This window comes from Barbus barbus (genome assembly GCF_936440315.1).
Source record: "Barbus barbus genome assembly, chromosome: 1".
NCBI classification, from domain to species: domain Eukaryota; kingdom Metazoa; phylum Chordata; class Actinopteri; order Cypriniformes; family Cyprinidae; genus Barbus; species Barbus barbus.
In genome coordinates, this window is record NC_136729.1 from 2,463,178 (window position 1) to 2,483,698 (window position 20,521).

At 44.8% G+C, this 20,521-nt stretch overlaps 1 protein-coding gene across 1 annotated transcript in view; it reads right to left on the minus strand.

The window, feature by feature from the left end:
* Window positions 1-20,521, minus strand: part of LOC306878353 (putative killer cell immunoglobulin-like receptor like protein KIR3DP1) — a 48,248-nt gene that overhangs the window by 7,793 nt on the left and 19,934 nt on the right. Inside the window, exons 3-5 of the mRNA XM_079430641.1 lie at window positions 7,022-7,306; window positions 5,858-6,136; window positions 158-511 (exon numbers count right to left, since the gene is read on the minus strand). Coding sequence (XP_079286767.1) covers window positions 158-511; window positions 5,858-6,136; window positions 7,022-7,306 — 918 coding nt within the window. The remainder of the gene's footprint in view (window positions 1-157; window positions 512-5,857; window positions 6,137-7,021; window positions 7,307-20,521) is intronic.

Genomic DNA, 20,521 nt, shown 5'->3' on the forward strand with positions numbered 1-20,521 from the left:
AAACACTAAAATATTAAGAACAGTAGGACATATACAGTATATATTGTACTGTACTGAGTAAGCAGCAAGTATTTAATTCTGAACAAAACTAAATTCTCTCAAGTGGTTGTGTTATCATTATTTAGTGAGTTTATGAGGACAGTGATATTCAACTCACCCGTCACAGAGAGAGAAACAGCAGAGCTTAAACGTGATGATTGTGGTCTTTTCTCTCTCTGTCCTCTACACCGGTACTGACCCCGATCAGACTCAGTAGCTCCTGTGACAGCAAGAGTGTCTCTGTTTACAGTGTAACGATCAGACGTCTGTAACATTACACTGTCTGTGCCGTTATACCACTCATATCTCAATTCATATGTCTGGTAATATGTCCAATCATTTCTACTTTCATATGTCAGGCCATTTCTCTGTGTCCAGTTACTGTAAGACTCAATCTCACACTTCAGATCGACGGTCTCTCCAGTGAATACAGGACTGTCTGGTGTCACAGTCAGTGTAGATCTGGGTAAATCTGTAAAAAAAAAACAAAAAAAACAACAACAAAAAAAAAAGCTCTTTTAGAGAACTATTCAGAAACAGATCTGATGATATGAGTGTCTGTATTTGTGTAACTGATGTAAAAGAGGAGAGATGTGTAGAGGAGTGTGATGGTTTATCTTTTGTCTGATTCACTACAGGTTTAATGTGATTCAACATCAGACCATCTGAAACAGTCATGAGACTTGTAAGTGACTTGACAATGAATGAGTGTTGTTTTTATTATTACAGTTTTTTTTTATTATTAATCTTTCACTTAATGTTGTGCAGTAGCGTGTTTACCCACCACACAAAGCACACAATTGTGTGGGCCTCGTGAGCCGTGAGCAACAGCCAATAATTGCCTGTCTGTGAACATGTCAAACCAGCAAAGACTACAGATTTTAGCCTAGGATTATAGGAATGTTTTAGGATTTGGCAAACACTTTTTCACACAGGACCATGTGTGTTTGGATTTTGGTTTCCCCTTCATTTAAAAACTAAATGTTGTGTTTACTTATGTTATCTTTGATTAATATTTAAATTTGTTTGATGATCTGAAACATTAAAGGGTGACAAACATGCAAGAAAAAATAAAAAATCAGGAAGGGGGCAACACTTTTTCACACCACTGTGTGTGTGTGTATATATATATATATATATATATCTATATATATAGTGGCGGGGTGGAAGGAACACACGAGAAGCAAAGCTTAGGTGAAGGCCCCGGAGGGTGGATTTTATTAACAAGTGAGAAAATACGTGGGCGGTGATGGCGGTCTTCCTCATGGCGGTGCTCTTGAACGTGTCCAGGTGTGGGTGAATCCGTGTGGTGCTCGTGGCGGTGCAGATCAGCCACACACTGCTGTCTGGAGGGAGAATGAGAACAGAGGATTAGGTCGCTGTCTCATGGAGAGGCTACTCAACCTTCCTTTGTGAGCACGCTGTTTAAATCCAGCCCGGCTGACGAGGCGCAGGTGTGGACGATCAATCCGTGATGAGCTGTGAACAGGTGCTCCATGTGTGTTTCCAGGGCAACGCTGATGTGGACTCGGGACGCTCGTCCCATGTCGGAGGCATCCATCTGCAGCAGGAAGGGGCAGCTGAAGTCCGGGGTTCGCAGGACCGGCTCCAAGGCAAGCGCCATCTTCACCCTCATAAATGCCTCCTCGGCTTCAGGTGTCCAGCACACCTTTTTTGGCTAAAGAGGAGAAGTTAGAGATGAAACAGCGATAGTACCCTGACAACCCCAAAAAGGCTCGTACCTGGGACTTCATGCTGGGTTTCGGGGAGGACCGGACTGCTTCCACCTTTTCCTGGGGCTTCATGAAGCCCCGCCCGACCTGGAACCCCAGATACTTTGCCTCGGACAGGCCCAGGGGGTTGGCGGTAAGCCCAGCCCTACGCAGCTCCATTAGCACCCTCCGCAGACGGTCTAGGTGGTCTTCCCAACGCTCCGAGTGGATGATCACATCGTCCAGGTACGCCACGGCGTAGGATTGGTGGGGCCGCAGTAAGATGTCCATCATGCGCTGGAACGTGGCCGGAGCCCCGTGCAGGCCGAAGGGAAGGGTCTGGTACTGCCAGTACCCACCGGGGGTACTGAAGGCTGTTTTGGGCTTGGCCGTTTCGGAGAGGGGCACTTGCCAGTATCCTTTAGTCTAGTCCAGCGTAGAGATGTACCGGGCCCTTCCCAGGCAATCGAGGAGCTCATCCACCCGAGGCATCCGTCGAACTCCGAGACTTCATTTAAGCGGCGGAAGTCATTGCAGAAGCGGAGGGTGCCATCTGGTTTTGGTACCATGATGATAGGGCTGGACCAAGGGCTGTTAGATGGTTCAATCACCCCTAACTTCAGCATTTGTTGGATCTCTTCCTCAATAGCCTGCCGACGAGCCTCTGGGACTCGGTAGGGCCGTTGCCGGGCGATGACTCTGGCTGGTGTGTGGAACTCGTGTTGGAGGATCTGGGTCCGCCCAGGATTTGGGGAGAACACATCGGGGGAACTGACCGACCAGGTGCTGCAGCTCCGTCTTCTGAGCCGCCGTCAGCTGTGGATCAACATCCACTACCACTGGGTCCACGGTGGCGAGGGCGGCGAGCTGGTCCCTTGTCCCAACCATTTCTTCAGCAGGTTGACGTGATAGAGTTGGTCTGCTTTCCGCCGGCCCGTCTGGCGGACCCGGTAGGTAACGGGCCTGACCTTCTCGGTGACAGTATACGGGCCCTGCCAGCTGGCCAGGAACTTGCAGGCCGAGTTGGGGACAAGGACCATTACCCGGTCTCAGGCTGGAACTCTCGGGGCTGGGCGGCTCGGTTGTAATGCCGTTGCTGCGCCTGTTGGGCCTTTGCGAGGTGTTCCCTGACAAATGGCATGATCCGGTCAATCCTTTCCCTCATTTCCTTCACATGCTCAATAACTGAGCGGTGGGGCGCCGGCTGTTGCTCCCACGCCTCTTTGGCCACGTCCAAGAGGCCCCAGGGCTGGCGCTCGAACAAAAGCTCGAATGGGGTGAAGCCAGTTGACGCCCGAGGAACCTCCCGAATCCCGAACAGCACATAGGGGAGCATGAGGTCCCAGTCCCGCCTGTCCTCGGCTACCACTCACCGCAGAATTTGTTTGAGGGTTTGGTTGAAGCGTTCTACAAGGCCGTCGGTCTGTGGATGGTACATGGAGGTCCTCAGTTGCTTCACCTTGAGAAGAGCGCACATGTCAGCCATTAGCCGGGACATAAAGGGGATCCCCTGGTCGGTCAGTACCTCAGTGGGGATGGCTAAAGAGGAAGAGCAGCTCACGGGCGATGGACTTGGCGGTGGCCTTTCGGAGGTGCACTGCTTCTTGGTACCGGGTGGCGTAATCCACAATCACTAGGATGTGTTCGTGGCCCCGGGCAGCCTTAGGCAACGGCACCACTAGGTCCATCCCGATGCGCTCGAAGGGCACCTCAATGATGGGCAGCGGGATCAGCGGGCTGGGGGGAGACTACCGCGGAGTCGTTCTTTGGCAGGTTGGACAGGCCTGGTAGAACCGCTTGACTTCGGCTTCCATCCCCGGCCAGTGGAAACGGTCACGTATTCGGTGGGTGGTATTTTCAGCCCCAAGGTGTCCCGCCAGGAGGTGCGAGTGGGCCAACTCTAGCACCGTTTCTGTCTTCGTCCGGGGCACCACCAATAAAATTTTTTCCTCCCCCCTTCGCTGCGCGACACAGTAGAGCAGGCCATTTCGGACAATGAAATGCGGGAGAGGATGGGGCACTTGGGCCCAGCAGTGCTTCAGCCGATCGTTCTCACGCTGTTCCTCACGCTGTTCCTTGGCAAATGACCCACCTTCGACCACCTGCTGAAACAGATCTTGGTAGAGGTTAGTGTTAGAATGTGGGGACTCACCATCTCTCCCGCTGTCCGAGGTCAGCAAGGCCGGGCGACGACAGGCTCCTTTCGCCGGCTTTTTCCGGTGGCGGCTCCCTTTTGTGGTGACAGGCTGTACGGCAGCGGCCAGCAGGCGGTCAAACCCTGGCCAATCTCTTCCAATAAGGACGGGGACCGGTAAATCCTTTACCACGCCCACTTCCAGCGGCCACGTGCCAGGGGAAGCGGAGATGGTCACTCTCCGGGTCGGGACATGTCGCGTGTCTCCGTGCACGCACGTGATCGGAAGGATAGCCTTGGTTTCCCCGCGGGGCGTGAGGATGCGGGACTGAACAAGGCTGACAGCACTGCCAGAGTCCAGAAGAGCTGGGAAAGCGTGGCCATTGATTTTCACCTCCGCTTCCAGAACCCCCGCGGGTAAGTCGCGATGCACAATACAGCCTGTCAGCCACGTCCGCACGGGAGATGCGGGCATGGGCTCATCCTTTGGAGTGGGAGCCGCCGGCCTGTCTACTGGTCGCAAGGTGCCCTCCGGCGCCCGTCGCTCCTGGACCACCCTCCGGGGAAACGGCCTCGCTTGCTCCCCAGCATCCCGGTGTTGGGCAGCATCCGCCAGCTCCACCGCCTCGACGAGTTCGGCCATGGTGGTGGAGTTCCGCACCCCGACAGCCTGGCGGTGAGACCTCGGAAGAGCCCGGAGGAACCGGTTGATGATGACGTGCTCCACTACTTGGGCAGCTGTGGGTTCTCCGTCGAGCAGCCAATGCCGAGCGAGGTGTGACAGTTCAGTGGCTTGATCTCAGGCTAGGAGGCGGGGTTTATACTCCCAGTCGTGGAAATACTGGGCTGCACAGACCGAAGAAAGCCCCAAGCGGGACAGGATTTCCTTTCTAAGCTCGCCGTAGTTGCTTGATACTTCCGACGGCAGAGCGAAGTAGGCTCGCTGAGCCTCGCCGGTGAGAAGGGGCGCCACCAACCGTGCCCAGTCGTCACTCTCCCAGCCCTCCCGGGTTGCTGTGGTTTCGAACATCTGGAGAAACGCCTCAACATCGTCATCAGCTGTCATCTTCATCAAGAGTTGCGTGACTTTCGCCCGAGGATCGGGTAGCAGAACGCATCACGCGGCTGCCGTGCGCAGCTCGTCGAGCTCCCGCTTGGTCTGCCCCTGGCGAACAGCAAGGTGCTCCGTGATCTGTTGCTGACAGATGCTGACCTCCGCTAGCCGTTGGAGGATTTTGTCCATGTTGGAGAATAGGGAGCAGTGGCCGTCTGGCACAAGGAAAACAGAGGGGAAAAGAAAAGGAAAAATTAGTGCGTTGCCGGGAGAGCTCTGGTCGGTGTTCCTCCCACTAATATGCCCGCATTCTCCACCAGTGTGGCGGGGTGGAAGGAACATGCGACAAGCAAAGTTTAGGTGAAGGCCCCGGAGGGTGGATTTTATTAACACGTGCAAAAATACGTGGGCGTTGATGCCGGTCTTCCTCGTAGCGGTGCTCTTGAACGTGTCCAGGTGTGGGTGAGTCAGTGCGGTGCTCGTGGCGGTGCAGATTGGTCACACACTGCTGTCTGGAGGGAGAAAGAGAACAGAGGATTAGGTCGCTGTCTCATGGAGAAGCTTCTCAACCTTCTTCTGTGAGCACGCTGTTTAAATCCAGCCCGGCTGACGACGCGCAGGTGTGGCCGATCAGACCATGATGAGCTGTGAACAGGTGCTCCATGTGTGTTTCCAGGGCAACGCTGATGTGGACTCGGGACGCTCGTCACACTATATATATATATATATATATATATATATATATATATATATATATCAGTTACATTACCTTAATAAAGTAATTTAATTAGTTACACTACTTATTATATTTTAAATAGGGTAACTTGTAATCTGTAAACTTTTACATTCCCAAAGTAACCTTCCAAACACTGTACATGTAGTAGAGTGAGTTTAGGAGGACAATGATATTCAACTCACCATACACATAGAGATAAGCAAAGATTAACTGTGATGAGTTTGGTCTTTCATCTCTCTGTCCTCTACACCAGTACTGACCCTGATCAGACTCAGTAGCTCCTCTGATAGTGAGAGTGTCTCTGTTTAGAGTGTAACGATCAGACGATTGTAACATTACACTGTCTTTATGCCACTCATATCTCCAGTTACTGTGAGACTCAATCACACACTTCAGATTGACTGTCTCTCCAGTGAATACAAGACTGTTTGGTGTCACAGTCAGTGTAGGTCTGGGTAAATCTGTAAAGAAAGACAAAATTAAGTGACTCAAACAGCTCTTTCTGGGAACAAAATATTTAGGAAATGTTTTACTAAACTATAATGTATTATTTTGTCTTATGTTTCATGGGATTTGTTGTGTCTTGCTTTTTTCCTATCATTATTTTTTCCGATCTGAGTGTTTTTCAGGAGGCTCTGACACCATCTCGTCCTCAGAAAAACACCTCCGACACGTCACAGAAAGCAGAATAAATCTCCTGCTGAAGGAGAGCTGAAGACCTCCAACTACAACCTCATATGAGGAGAAACTGAATCTCATTCAACTTCAACAGACTATCTGAAGACTTTATGAACTCATGTAACATTATTATCTATAAGCCACCTCATTCTTTTTTACACAATGCTATAATTAACCAGAACCCCCACAAAAGCCTGCAACAAATACAAGACAAGAATTTGAAGTGCAGAGGGACTGTCTTATTGTATGACTTAAAAAAACAAAAACAAACAAACAAAAAAAAAAAAACAGTTGCTCAGTGCTGTTTCATTTACGCAACACAGGTTTTAGTTTTCTAAAATTAAAATTAATCTTTGATTTGCGGAAAGCTCAATTAATTTTTTTTATTTGACATAAAGAAAGAAGAAAATTAAAAAAATAAATAAACAACTCTAGTTGCCCATTACTGTTTCATTTACGCAGCACAGGTTTTAGGTTTCTAAAATTTATATTTTTGATTTTCTAAAAGCTACATTTATTTTAATTTAATAAAAAAAAAAAAAATCATGTTTATTATTATTATTATTATTATTATAAATATTGTAACATATGAATGAATGTCTCCTGATTGGATGTCTGATCAAACATGTAGCAAAGAGAGTTTAGGAGGACAATAATATTCAGCTTACCCTTCAAAGTGAGATAAACCAAAGAGCTTGATAGTGATGATTTTGGTCTTTCATCTCTCTGTCCTCTGCACCAGTACTGATCCTGATCAGACTCAGTAGCGCCTCTGATAGTGAGAGTGTCTCTGTTTACAGTGTAACGATCAGACGCCTGTGATATTACACGGTATCCTTTATACCATTCATATCTCCAGTCACTGTGATTAGACTTTATCACACACTTCAGATTGACTGTCTCTCCAGTTGATACACTCTTTGGATCTATAGTCAGTGCAGCTTCAGGTATGTCTGTTAAGACAAAAACTTTGTATTTCAAACAGTGGAGACACAAGAGGATCAAACACAGTATTTATCGAAGGTGTAATCCACAAACATAGTCCCAAAAATGGGCAAAGGTCATACACAATAAACAATCCAGAAAATGACAGAGTTCGGGGCTGAGTTTAACAGAGTGATCCAGAATAACAGTCAGAATATCAAGAAGCAGACAACAAGACTCAGGAGAACCAGGACCCAAGTCTTGAAATGCAGCTGTGACACATGCAAAACTTAGCAATGAATGACTGAAAGAACCAGACTTATATGAGCAAACAGGGTTAATGAGACACAGGGGAAGGCAATCAGTGATGATGAGTCCAAGGAAAGGATGTTGAACAGTTTATACAAAGACTTTATCTAATATTTAATTAGGCATTGTTCTGTTTTTCTTTTGTACTGATCTCAGTGTATTTTGGAGGCTCTGGTTCAGGGGCGATTCTAGGAGGATTTTTTTAAATAGGGTGGCAAAGGGGGGTACCAAGAACCGGGGGGGGGGGGGGGGGGGGGGTCATGGGAAAAGTGGCACTGCACAAGTGCCTAGACAACACATCTCTCTGTTTATAAATAAAAACCACTGAACAGACAATAATTGTTCTCAACTTCTTTTAAGGTGTTTTCACGCCTGTCTTGTTTGGTTTGACTGAATCGAACTCAAGTTTGTTTCCCCCTTTGGTACAGTTCTTTTGGGCAGGTGTGAATACAGCAATCGCACTCGGGTGCAAACCAAACAACCGTACCTAGACCCAGCTGAAGAGGTGGTCAGCATATTAGAAAGATTTCCGAAGGATCATGTGACTGGAGTAATGATGCTAAAAATACAGCTTTCAAATCACAGGAATAAATTACATTTTAAAATATATTCAGATAGAAAAGTTTACTGTTTTTTTCTTTTTTTTTTCCTTTTCCGCCACTGAATAAAAAATTAAAAAGGTAATTCTGACTTTTTTTTTTCTCAGAATTGTGTGATATAAACTCGCAATTGCGAGTTAAAAAGTAGTAATTCTGAGATATAAACTCGCAATTCTGAGAGGTAAAGTCAGAATTGCATGATATTAACACAATTGCGAGACAAAGTCGTATATATATTAGGGCTGTCAAGGTTAACGCATTAATAACAAATTCATTTTAACAGCACTAATTTGATTAACTAAATAACAACCCTGTCCTTGTTTCAGTGGCAATGTTTTGTAGATTTTCAACAAAACTTCAGCTGAATTTGAGTAGCATTTTTCGGTAACACTTTATTTTAAGGTTACACGTTACATGTTCTTACTATTATAAAACAATAAATTATGCATATTTACATGCAACTAGCCCTAAGCTAAACCCTAGCCCTAATAGTAAGTACATGTAGTTAATTAATATTACTCAGTACTTAAATGTATAATTACACTGTAACAAGGACACCTTAAAATAAAGTGTAAACCATTTTTCTTTGAATTCCATGCTGATATATTTACTGCTATGTTACTCTAAAAGTTGTTTTAAAAAGGTAAAAAGTGTATTTTTTGTCTCACTAGCATTGCCAGATGCTAAACTTATGACTGGTTTCCTGAACATTTTATTATATTGGTTAGAAAACTGAAATCACTAAAATTCACATTATTGGTAATCAATGTTGCTGTGTTAAGCTGATCGGAATGCTCAACAATTGTTATTTACAATAAAACTATCTGCATTTACAATGAAACTAAATTGTATGTACAAAATACAACAGTAGAGTGAATTCAATTTACTCCACCTGCATAAATTTATTAAAAATAAAGCAAAAACACCTAATGTGCATTCTTTCATCATTTTATAGTATCTTTCTGTATTGTAGGGCACATTACCATCTTGCAATGTTGCTTCCTAACTCACAGATACAAACTTTCAAGGAGTATTGAATGCCTCAGAAGATTTAAGGATTTGCGTTGATCTGACAGCATGTCCAATTAACTTTTAACTTTATTATCAACAGTTCAAACTATTTTGAATTTGTCTGTGAGGTGGAAAGACTTTCTATTCCTCAATAAATTACATGAATATTGGCCTCTAAAGAGCAGTGAGATAAATTGATCTGTCTGTGGGAACTAACAGAACTGAGCATTCTGAAAAGGATTAATGTTTCATTTGTAATGGTGAATTAAGTTTATGAAATGTGTTTTTGTGACGCGAGTAATGACAGTTATGAGTGCTGAGATTTCTGATGGGAAGCTAGAAAGCTATTAGAGATTGTATTACACATTAAACTACATGAACTTCATTAAGAGTGACGCTTCAATGCAAATGTCCACTGGTGCTTTGAAACGCTGCTCAATGTCTGCCGTTCTGCTGAGAGGTTTGCGATTGTAGCTCCGTGTAACTTCGTTTTTCTGCTGAATTTTACTATCACTCTCTGTTGTTTAAAGTGATAAAATATAACTTAATTAAAAAAGATATTATCTATCAAACTAATCTTACTAATTTGATCATTCACTTTTAATCTAAAACCTCAAGTGCAATGCGTGTGCCATGCGTTAGCATTCGTTAGCCGGTTAGCTTGTCATTCGCATTTCCGTTCGCGTTTCTATTTGCGCCTATTATTGTTTTCTTTTTTACTCATCAGTTTCATATCTCACCTTACCTTTTACTCATCAGTTTCATACCTCACTCCGTTTGAACTCAAGTTCATCAAACAACAGTGGTAAGTAAATCTCTGTCAGTCTAACTAAGATATAGTTAGGCTGACAGAGAAGATTTTAGAACTAGAGACATGCATCCAAACTTTAACTGAGGACAGTAAGAATGTGAGGGCTGTAGATACTGCTTTGGATGCGACTAGCTCATGTACATTGTTTGGTTCCGGTAGAGTCCGTGCAGCAGGGTAACTGGGTGACAGTGATGCGGCATAATCGCGGGTCAAAACACAGCTGTTCCGTTCCGATCAAAACATCAAACAGGTTCTCCCCACTCAGTGACGCACCCACTGAGAAACCTGATGAAAGTGCTCTAGTCATTGGCGATTCTATTGTACGGAATGTAAAAATAGAGACACCAGCCACCATAGTCCATTGTTTACCGGGAGCCAGAGTGCCTGACATCTTGGCAAATTTAAAAGTGCTGGCTAATGCTAAACGTAAATTCAGTAAGATTGTTATTCACGTCAGCGCTAATGATGTTTGACTTCGCCAGTCGGAGATCGCTAAAAATAATGTTAAAGTCATTTACATTTACGCATTTAGCAGACGCTTTTATCCAAAGCGACTTACATTGCATTCAAGTTACAGTTTTTTTTTTTTTACATTTTATCAGCTCTTGCTTTCCCTGGGAATCGAACCCATGACCTTGGCGTTGCTAGCGCCATGCTCTACTATTTGAGCTACAGGAAAGCAGGTGTGTGAACTTGCAAGTACGATGTCAGACACTGTAATATGCTCTGGTCTTCTCTCTAGAAATATGGCACATAGTTCGTACTTGACAAACTGGGGCCCAGGTCAGGAAGCAGACAGACTGGCTAAACCGACCGTCTGCTAGCTGCCTTACGTCACAGAAGTCAGTTAATTCTCAGCTCATAGAGACTCCTTCACCTAGATATAAAAAATACAGAAAACGTCCAAACCAAATTAAGAGTAACAACCTAATTGATGTTCAACAAATAAAAAATGTTTACAATACAGAGAAACAATTGATAAAACTTGGCTTACTGAATATCAGGTCCCTTTCTACAAAAGCACTTTTTGTAAATGATTTGATCAGTGATCATAACCTAGATTTGCTCTGTTTGACAGAAACATGGCTAAAAGCAGATGAATACATTACTTTAAATGAGTCTACCCCCCAAGATTACAGCTTTAAAAATGAGCCACGTCCAAAACGTAAAGGGGGAGGTGTTGCTACAGTTTATAGCAATATTCTCAGTATTTCTCGGAGGGCAATAAATATAATTAGTTTGAAGATATGGTGCTGCGTATAACATTCTAGAGAAACACGTGTTAGTGATAAATCCCCTGTAAGGTTTGTACTGGCTACTGTATACAGGCCACCAGGGCACCATACAGACTTAATTAAAGAATTTGCTGATTTTCTATCTGAGTTAGTACTGGCTGCAGATAAAGTCTTAATTGTTGGTGATTTTAATATCCATGTCGATAATGAAAAAGATGCATTAGGATCAGCATTCATAGACATTCTGAACTCTATTGGGGTTAGACAACACGTTTCAGGATCTACTCCTTGCCGAAATCATACTCTAGATTTAATACTGTCACATGGAATTGATGTTAGTGGTGTTGAAATTCTGCAGCAAAGCGATGATATCTCAGATCATTATCTAGTCTTGTGTAAACTCCATATAGCTAAAACTGTAAATTCTACTCCTTGTTACAAGTATGGTAGAACCATCACTTCTACCACAAAAGACTGCTTTGTACATAATCTTCCTGATTTATCTCAATTCCTCAGCATATCCAACAGCGCAGAAAAACTTGATGATGTAAAAGAAACTATTGACTCTCTCTTTTCTAGCACCTTAGATACAGTTGCTCCTTTACACTTAAGGAAGATCAAAGAAAACAGTCTGACTCTGTGGTATATAAAGAGAGCAGCCCGGAAAATGGAGTGCAGGAAAACAAAAATAGAGGTATTTCGTATAGCTTGGCGGGAAAGTACCTTGTCGAACAGAAAAGCATTTCTTGATTATATGGCATTATTATTGATTATATGGCCCATCTGTATGATTATCATCTGTATGGACGCACATCAGCATGTGATTACTGACTGTATGACCATGTCTGCCAATATCAGTTTATGTCTGGTAATCAGAATATATACATACATACAGGGCCTGAAATTAACACCCGACCACGCGCCAAATGCGGGTGAATTTTGCAATTGGCGGGTAAAACTGTCAATCTACCTGCCACATTGGGTAGCTAATGAGAATTGAGTGATTCATTAGTTGTTGTTTTTTTGCGTCTGTTGTTTTTTTTTTTTTTATGTCTGCCATTTCGTTGGATTTTAGCTCAAAATGTGGCGGCACATTACTGGGGTAAAGAGGCCAGCTGAAACGAACAACCAACAAAAAGATGAGGATGAGTCAAAGAAAAGTAAAAGACGACGTTTTAATACAAAGTGGACAATTGGCGACAACGGCAAGGTTCGTGAGTGGCTCATTTATGACCACAGTACAGATGAAATGTACTGCAGTGACTGCCGTATGTATGGCTCAGAGAAAGCGAAGTCAAATCCTTTTGTAATCGGGACTAAAAACTTAAAATTAGAAGCAATTAAGGACCACGAGTCATCAAAAAGTCACCTACACACAATAAGTTGCAAAATATCAAAGACTGCGCTTCCGGAGGAGACCGCTGCGGTCAAGGCACTGACGTCCATGAAAGCAGCACAGTTTGAGAAGATGCGACTTCTGTTTCGGAACGATCACGCGATCGGCAAGAAGATGAGGCCCTTCTCTGACTACGTTTGTGTGTCACAGATGTGTGTGTGTAACACCGGTATCACACCACTTACTGTGCCACCGGACCAGTTCTAGGTTCTAAGGAGTGGGGAGCAAAAACAAAAAATACACCAGAGACCGTTGCTTTAAATACAAAAGGCCGGCAATTTACTGAATGCAAAACACACATAGAATATACAGTACGCAAAATAAACAAAAATAATACCCTGCAGATTTTCAGTATTGAGGTAGGTATAATAAATGGAAAGGTATTTCACTTCCTTTTTGTTGTTTGGTTCACCTAAGTTATTTTAGTCAGGCTAGTCTAGGTTAGACCGGTCTTTATCTAGGTTGCACCTATTTTAGAATTCCTATTTTTCTTCCTGAGTTAACTCTTTTTCCCTTTCTTTTACAGGTAAGAAAACACCTTCAATTTACACAACCAAATCAAAGTGGACCACAACAATTTCAAATCACATTCAAACATATGAACTCAATATGAAAATAAAAGTATAACACCTTAAACTCAAGTTCAAGTCCAAATGTGAGTTCAATTATTCAGTTCAATGAAGAGCTTCAGTTCGATTCAGTTCAAAAATAATGATTCAATCAGTTTCCAGTTCAGTTCAAAAATAATGATTCAATCAGTTTCCAGTTCAGTTCAAAACCAATTCCTGATACTCCTACCACTCGGGCAGTGAGTCACCATACGCAGGAGATTTCCTCACTGATGCAATGGAGAAAAGTTGGACGTCTGGGTCTGGCTCACCATCTTGAATCCCGTCTGTGCATGTGCACACCCGCACACTGCAGACCAATCCTCGCTCCGACCAAGCTTCAAACTAAGCAGAAAACCTGACCAAAACCGGTGTGGCTTAGTTCTCATAAAATCCCCGTCAGTTCCCGACCAGGAAAGTTATGTTATTCAACTGCACAATCAACTTTTTTTTCACTCTTTTCTCTGCTTATTAAACACAGCTCGTTCTCTCTGCTGCAACGTCACTGAAGTACTGTGTCTAGCGTCACTTGTCCCTTAAAGGGGCAGTGACATGAATTTTCTGTCAGCATATTTTTAATCTTAAAACATTAAATTGTTGTATTAACATTTTTAATTAACGCTGATGAATTAACTTACATTAAATGAATCACTTAACTTTCTAACTTATTTATGCAGCTTTTAAACTATTTATTCTTATTTATCATATTTTAACATGGGTTACATCCTCCCCTCTTTACCTAATGCACGTCCCTGTGCATCCTCCTGAATCTATACAGTCATAACTCTAGGGGTTTTTGGAAAGCTAGGCTCTTTAAGGGAATCTGTAAACACATCACTCAAGGTTTGAAATAAACACTGAACTATTGTAACCAACGGGTTCCCTAGCTCAGGGTAAGTCAGTCTTTTAGTCGCTTTTCTGTCTCTGATAGGTCTTCTAGAACAGTCACCTTCTGTCTGGATGTCAGTTTGGTCCATAACGCTTGTGTTTTCTTCGCCCTCCTGAGCAGGTTGAGTAGAAGGATGGACATTATCCAGGTCTTCCTCAGGTAGGTTTCCAGTTTCCTGTCCAGCGGTTGAACTGCTCTCTTCAGGATCAGGTAAGTCATTATTTCCAGGATCAGGTAAGTCATTTTCAGGATCAGGTAAGTCATTATTTCCAGGATCAGGTAAGTCATTTCCAGGATCAGGTAAGTCCAGGTCACAAGTCTCTACTGGAACATCCTCAGAGAAAGCTTTGGGTACGTCTGAAGGATATTGCTTAACAGCAGTCAACTTTTTGGAGGGTTCCGGTTCAATCCTTTCGGGTAGGTGTTCTATGGGTTCAGGGGTCGGGTCGAAACCTAGTGTTTCCACTCTTAGGTTTCTGTGTCCATCATATTGATATTCCTCAGAGTCAGATTGGGATTCATCCCCATCAGCTCCATCTGAACTGTCATTTTTAGGATGTTGTCGAGTTCTTGGTCGTCTCGCTGCCATTGACGGGTTAGTTTCACTTTCGCTTGAGGTCACAGGAAGGAAACCGCATGGCAGCAGAAGGTCACGATGAAGAGTCCTTTGTGGACCATCTTTTGTCTCAGGCCTCACAACATACACTGGGACGTCTCCAGACTGTCTCTGGACAACATACACATCGGACTCCCACCTGTCGGCCAGCTTGTGCTTGCCTCTAAAGCGGACGTTTCGAACCAAGACTCTGTCGCCTTCCTTCAAGGTGGAGTCAACAACATGTTTGTCAAACCTCGCTTTATTGCGACTGGCTGTCTTTTTGGCATTCTCAGTTGCTACTTTGTAACTGTCTTCGAGTTGGGATTTCAGGTTGCGAACATATTGCGAGTGTGAGCCTGGCTGGTGATTGACTGGCAGGCCAAAGGCTAGGTCAACTGGCAATCTTGGCTGACGCCCGAACATTAAGTCGTAAGGGGTAAAACCAGTAGTCTCATTTTTAGTACAATTATAAGCGTGTACTAATGGTTTGACGTAATCCCGCCAGTGACTCTTTTTCTGATTCTCTAGGGTTCCCAACATGTTGAGCAGGGTCCTGTTGAAGCGTTCTACAGGGTTCCCTCTCGGATGGTAAGGGGTGGTTCTTATCTTTTGAGTGCCAATGAGCTCACACAGTTCTTTTATTGTTCGGGATTCAAAGTCAGGACCTTGGTCACTGTGGAGTTTTTCAGGGATGCCATAATGGACAAAAAAATGGTCCCACAGGCTCTTGGCCACTGTCCTGGCTTTCTGATTCGGGGTGGGGACAGCCACTGCATATTTCGTAAAATGGTCGGTAATGACCAGAATGTCTTTGGTCTTACTGGAGTCTGGCTCCACACTGAGAAAATCCATACACACAAGTTCGAGTGGTCTTGTAGCGATGATGTTGACGAGTGGTGCGGCTTTCTCGGGCATAGTCTTGCGTCGTATGCAGCGGTTGCAGGTTTTGACCTTAGTTTCTACCTCGGCTGACATTTTGGGCCAATAGAAACGCTTCCGGACGAGATCTAGGGTGCGCTCTGCGCCCATGTGGCCCATGTCGTCATGGAGGCTCCTGAGGACTACGGATCTCAGGACTTCAGGGAGCACAAGCTGGTAGTGAGTCTGAGCACCCTCTTGCCGCTTGCGATACAAGACACCATTTAAGACCGTAAGTTTGTTCCACTCTCTTAATAAGAGACCAAGCTCAGGAAGTTCCTTCCTCAAGGATGGTGGGGGTTTCTCTTCTAACTCCACTTGCCGGAGTACTTCACGGATGCAGGGATCAGCATTTTGCTTGTCTCTTAGTTCAGCTGGTGCTAATGAGGGGATAACAGGTAAGCCACCAAGCTGATTCTCTTCTTCAAAGCTTTGTGGGAGAGCCTTTGGATGATGGGCAAGTGACACAACCAAGGTGGTGCTGGGTGATGTTTCCCCAGAGTGATTGTTGATCACTTGGCGAACCAAGTGCTTCTCACAGATAGCTTTGATGGTGTTTTCATCCAGGTGTGCATAATCAGCCTCTGACAAGTGTCTTTTCGTGAACTGTTGTATCCTCTCCAACTCACCTTTTCGTGATGATGTGTCATCAGGTAATCTACCGTGGGGACGCCTGGACAACCCGTCCGCGTCTTGATTTTGCTTACCGGCTCTGTATTGTAGCTGGAAATCAAATGTCGACAGAGCGGCTAACCATCTGTAGCTCGTGGCGTCGAGCTTAGCAGAGGTAAGAATGTATGTTAACGGATTGCTATCGGTGACAGCTAGGAACGCATTCCCGTATAGGTAGTCCTGGAATTTCTCTGTCACTGCCCATTTAAGGGCAAGGAATTCTAATTTGTGCGCAGGATACCTGGACTCACATTTCGACAGACCTCGACTTGCATAGGCAACAACTCGCTTCCGTCCCTGTTGCTCCTGGTAAAGGGCAGCACCGAGTCCCGAGGTGCTCGCATCTGTGTGCAAAATGTAGGGGAGCTTGGGGTCAGCAAACCCGAGGATGGGTGCTGTTGTCAGTTTTTCGATTATGATGTCGAACGCTGCCTGGCAAGCAGTAGTCCATCTGTCACCAAAGAGGTCCTTTGGGTTGTAGTATTTCTCAGGATTCTCTGTGGTTTTAGTGTGCTTTCTCAGCGGCGGATAGCCAGCAGTGAGCCCGTTCAATGGCTTCACAATCTTTGAGTAGTCTTTTACGAACCGGCGGTAATAACCGCAGAAACCCAGGAAGGTTCTTAGCTCTTTCAGGTTGTTTGGTTTTGGCCAGGTTCTTAATGCTGCTACTTTGTCTGGATCAGTTTCGATGCCCTTTTCAGACACAATGTGGCCGAGGTACTTTACAGAAGTTTGGAAGAACTTGCACTTCCCTGGCGACAGCTTCAAGCCAAACTCTTTCAATTGGTTGAGCACGCGCATCAACCTTTCCTCGTGTTCCTCCAGTGTCGAGGAGAAGATGATGAGGTCATCAAGAAAAACTTGGGCTTGCTTCAAGTTCAACTCTCCCATACAGCGCTCCATAAGCCTCTGGAACGTGCTAGGGGCGTTAGTTATCCCCTGAGGCATCCTATTGAACTCGAAGAATCCTAGTGGGCAGACAAATGCGGTTTTGTGTTTGTCTGCTTCCTCCATCTCTATTTGATAGAAGCCTGATTTGAGATCGAGCACTGAGAACCACCTGGAACCGGTCAACGCCGAGAATGACTCCTCAAGATTAGGTAAGGCATATGAATCTTTTACTGTTTGGGCGCTCAACTTTCTGTAGTCTATGCAGAGTCTGACATCGGCATTCTTTTTCCTGACGACGACAATCGGCGAGGAGAAGGGCGACTCCGATTCGCGGATGACTTCTGCATCAAGGAGTTGCTGGAGATGGTTACGCACAGCCTCTATATCTTGGGGGTGTATAGGTCTTGGTCTATGTTTGAATGTTGTCTCGTCACTGAGGGTTATATGGTGTTTTATTTTGTCAGTGCGACCAAAATAAAGCTCATGCAGTGCAAACACCTCCGGCATGGAACTTAATTTCTCAGTTATCCTCTCTTTCCACTCATTGGGTACAGGAGAGTCAGTGAAGTCAAGGTTGAGATTTAATTTTTGGTCAGGTTTTGTGGGAAGGTCCGAGTCAGGGGTCTTAATTGCTTGAACACTCTTGACAGCGTGTATCTCTGCTATTACAGCCTTTGGAGATAGAGTGATGTCATGATGTGACTCATTCTTGAGCATGACTGGTATGCAGCGTAGTGGTTTCGGTGGTAGGTTTACCAAGCCATCTGTCACCAGGATGCCACCTGGCAGGGAAAATGATTTTGGTGACTCTACCATCACCCACTTTCCAACATCAGTTGTCTTGCAGCTCACTGATCCTTCAAGGACTTTGGTCTGTCCAGCTGCAATAGTCTCAACGTCCCTACTATGAAGCCTCACTTCCCCTAGACTGGAATCAACAGTCTGTCTGTTCCTGATTTCAAGGGTCTTTAAGACAACTTTGTAGCCGTAAGGAAGAGACTCGTAGTTCTGAGGTGCAATATCTACATACTTTTCATAGAGAACATCCAAAGTATTTGTGCCTATAAGCACTGATGACAAGGTGGAACGCATGTCAGGTACAACCAAAACCAGTGTGGGCACCTCAATGTCCGCTCCAAGCAAGCTCTTTGGGAATCTGATGGTGGCCTCAACATAGCCAAGGTAAGGAACGCTTTGGCCGTTGGCTCCTTCCACCTCAAGCAGGTCATTCAAGGAATTCATAGGTAAGTGAGACAGGTTCTCTAAATAGAAAGAGTTGGGGATCGTTGTTACTTGAGAGCCTGAATCCAACAAGCATCTGCAGTCTTTGTTACCTATGGTCACTTGTGCAGTACACTTGGCTCCAATCAGTCCTTTTGGCAGGGTCACTGTCTGTTTTTGTGTGTGAGAGTACACACGGGCTCTGTGCAACTTCTTTTTGGGACACTTTGTCTGTGTTCCAGTCCCCGTTTGTCCCACAACCGGAACTGGGTCTAGTTTAAATGATCAGGCTTTGAAACACCATTTTCAATGTCCCATGTTAGCTGCTTTTCTCTTAGCTGCTTCCTCTTCTCAGCTACAAGAGATGGGTTCGGCTCACTTTCACACTGAGGCTTAATGTGTCCGTCCTCTCCACATCTAAAGCAATACCAGGGCCTTGGTCTATTGCCTGTGTTGTTGTTTACATCTCTGCTGTGGTGCAGCCTTTGAGATGTTGGAGTGATAGCTGTTTGGGGAGCTATTGGTCTGGCAGCTGATTTAACTTTTCTACTGTCTTTCTGTGTGATGCGTGTGAGCTGGGACTGTAAATCAGCTATTTGTTTCTTTAGGTCTTTGATTTCGAAGCTGTGATCAAGAACTGGCTGAGATGGGCTGCAGTCTTCACTCTGCACATAAATACCTTGATAATAAGAAGACACTTTTGGCTTTGCTATATTGAAGTGGCTTTTCATGCGGGATGCTTTGGAAGTACGCTTATCTTCTGCTGTGCGGAGTAACAGGAGAAGTTCAGCAAAGGTAGGTGGGTTCTGTTTCTTTTGTTCTAGCTGGAGTTCAGCTATCAAGATGTTGTCCCAGCAGCCTCTGACAAACTGTCTGAGAAGATGCCGGTCAAGGTCACTTGCGATTACACCTCCTCTCCTGAGGGTGGTGTTCAGCATCACCTGCAGCCGTTGTAGATAAGCTGAGGGTTTCTCACCATTATCTTGCATCGTGTTAAGATACTTTGCGAAAAGATCATCTCCATCCTCGACAGTGCCGAAAGCGGAGTCCAAGATCTCTAAGTACGCCTTAAGGGGAGATTCAGGTGTCAGGTGCTTCACAATATCGATAGCAGGTGATAAGAGACTTTCAAGAAGCTTCCGTGACTTGTAAAGATCAGACTGTGTTGTGTCTTTAAGAAGAAGTTCCACATTGGAACGCCATGTCTCATAATCCACTTCATTGTTGGATCGGGGGAAACGCCCAGAGAAGGGTCTGAGTCTCAAAGAAGTGTGCACCTGCAGAGCAGAATCTTCATTTCTCACAATGTGCTCGACTATTACTTTTTGTATGTCAGGAGGGTTGACGTCAGAAAGTTTCAGAGCAGGCTGTGTTTTCTCTTCAGATGGTGGTGGAGAACAACGATGTTGAACATGCTGTCCCGGGGCCGTACTGGGCAGGGGGCTTACTTGTGCAGCATTTTCAGGGCCATATTGCCCTGGGGTATCAGGTGAGTTCTGTTCCATATCTTCATCTTGGATTTCTGATTGATCTAGATCGACACTCTCACTGATGACGGAGAGCTCTTCTCTGAGGACAGCTGCAAAGTCTTTGCCAGTCAGTTTTGCGATGTCCTTTAACTCTGAAAGGTAAGTCTGTGTGGCTGTTTTGCTAGCTACAGGTGTGTAGACACTGGCTAAGGCTCTAATGTAATAAGTGACATCAGTCTGAGTCTTACTGTCGAGTCTGTGTGGCAATGAAGGTAAGAGAGACTGCATGGCTGTACCATACACATATTCTACTACAACCTGTTTGTCTGACGCTGGCTCAGCGAAATCTACAGGGATTACCCTTTGAATGGAACCATATTGTTTCAGGAAATCATATAGTTCTTCATAAGTTTCTGTACTGGCTATACCACTAACTATAACGGAGTTAGGGATTTTCACACTACTCGTTTGAATAACATCCATAATGGATCACTGATAACAATACTATACAGTCTCTGGTTTCTAGTTTTAAATGCTTTAAGCCACTCCTGGCTGGCTCGCCAATTTGTGACACCGTTATCACACCACTTACTGTGCCACCGGACCAGTTCTAGGTT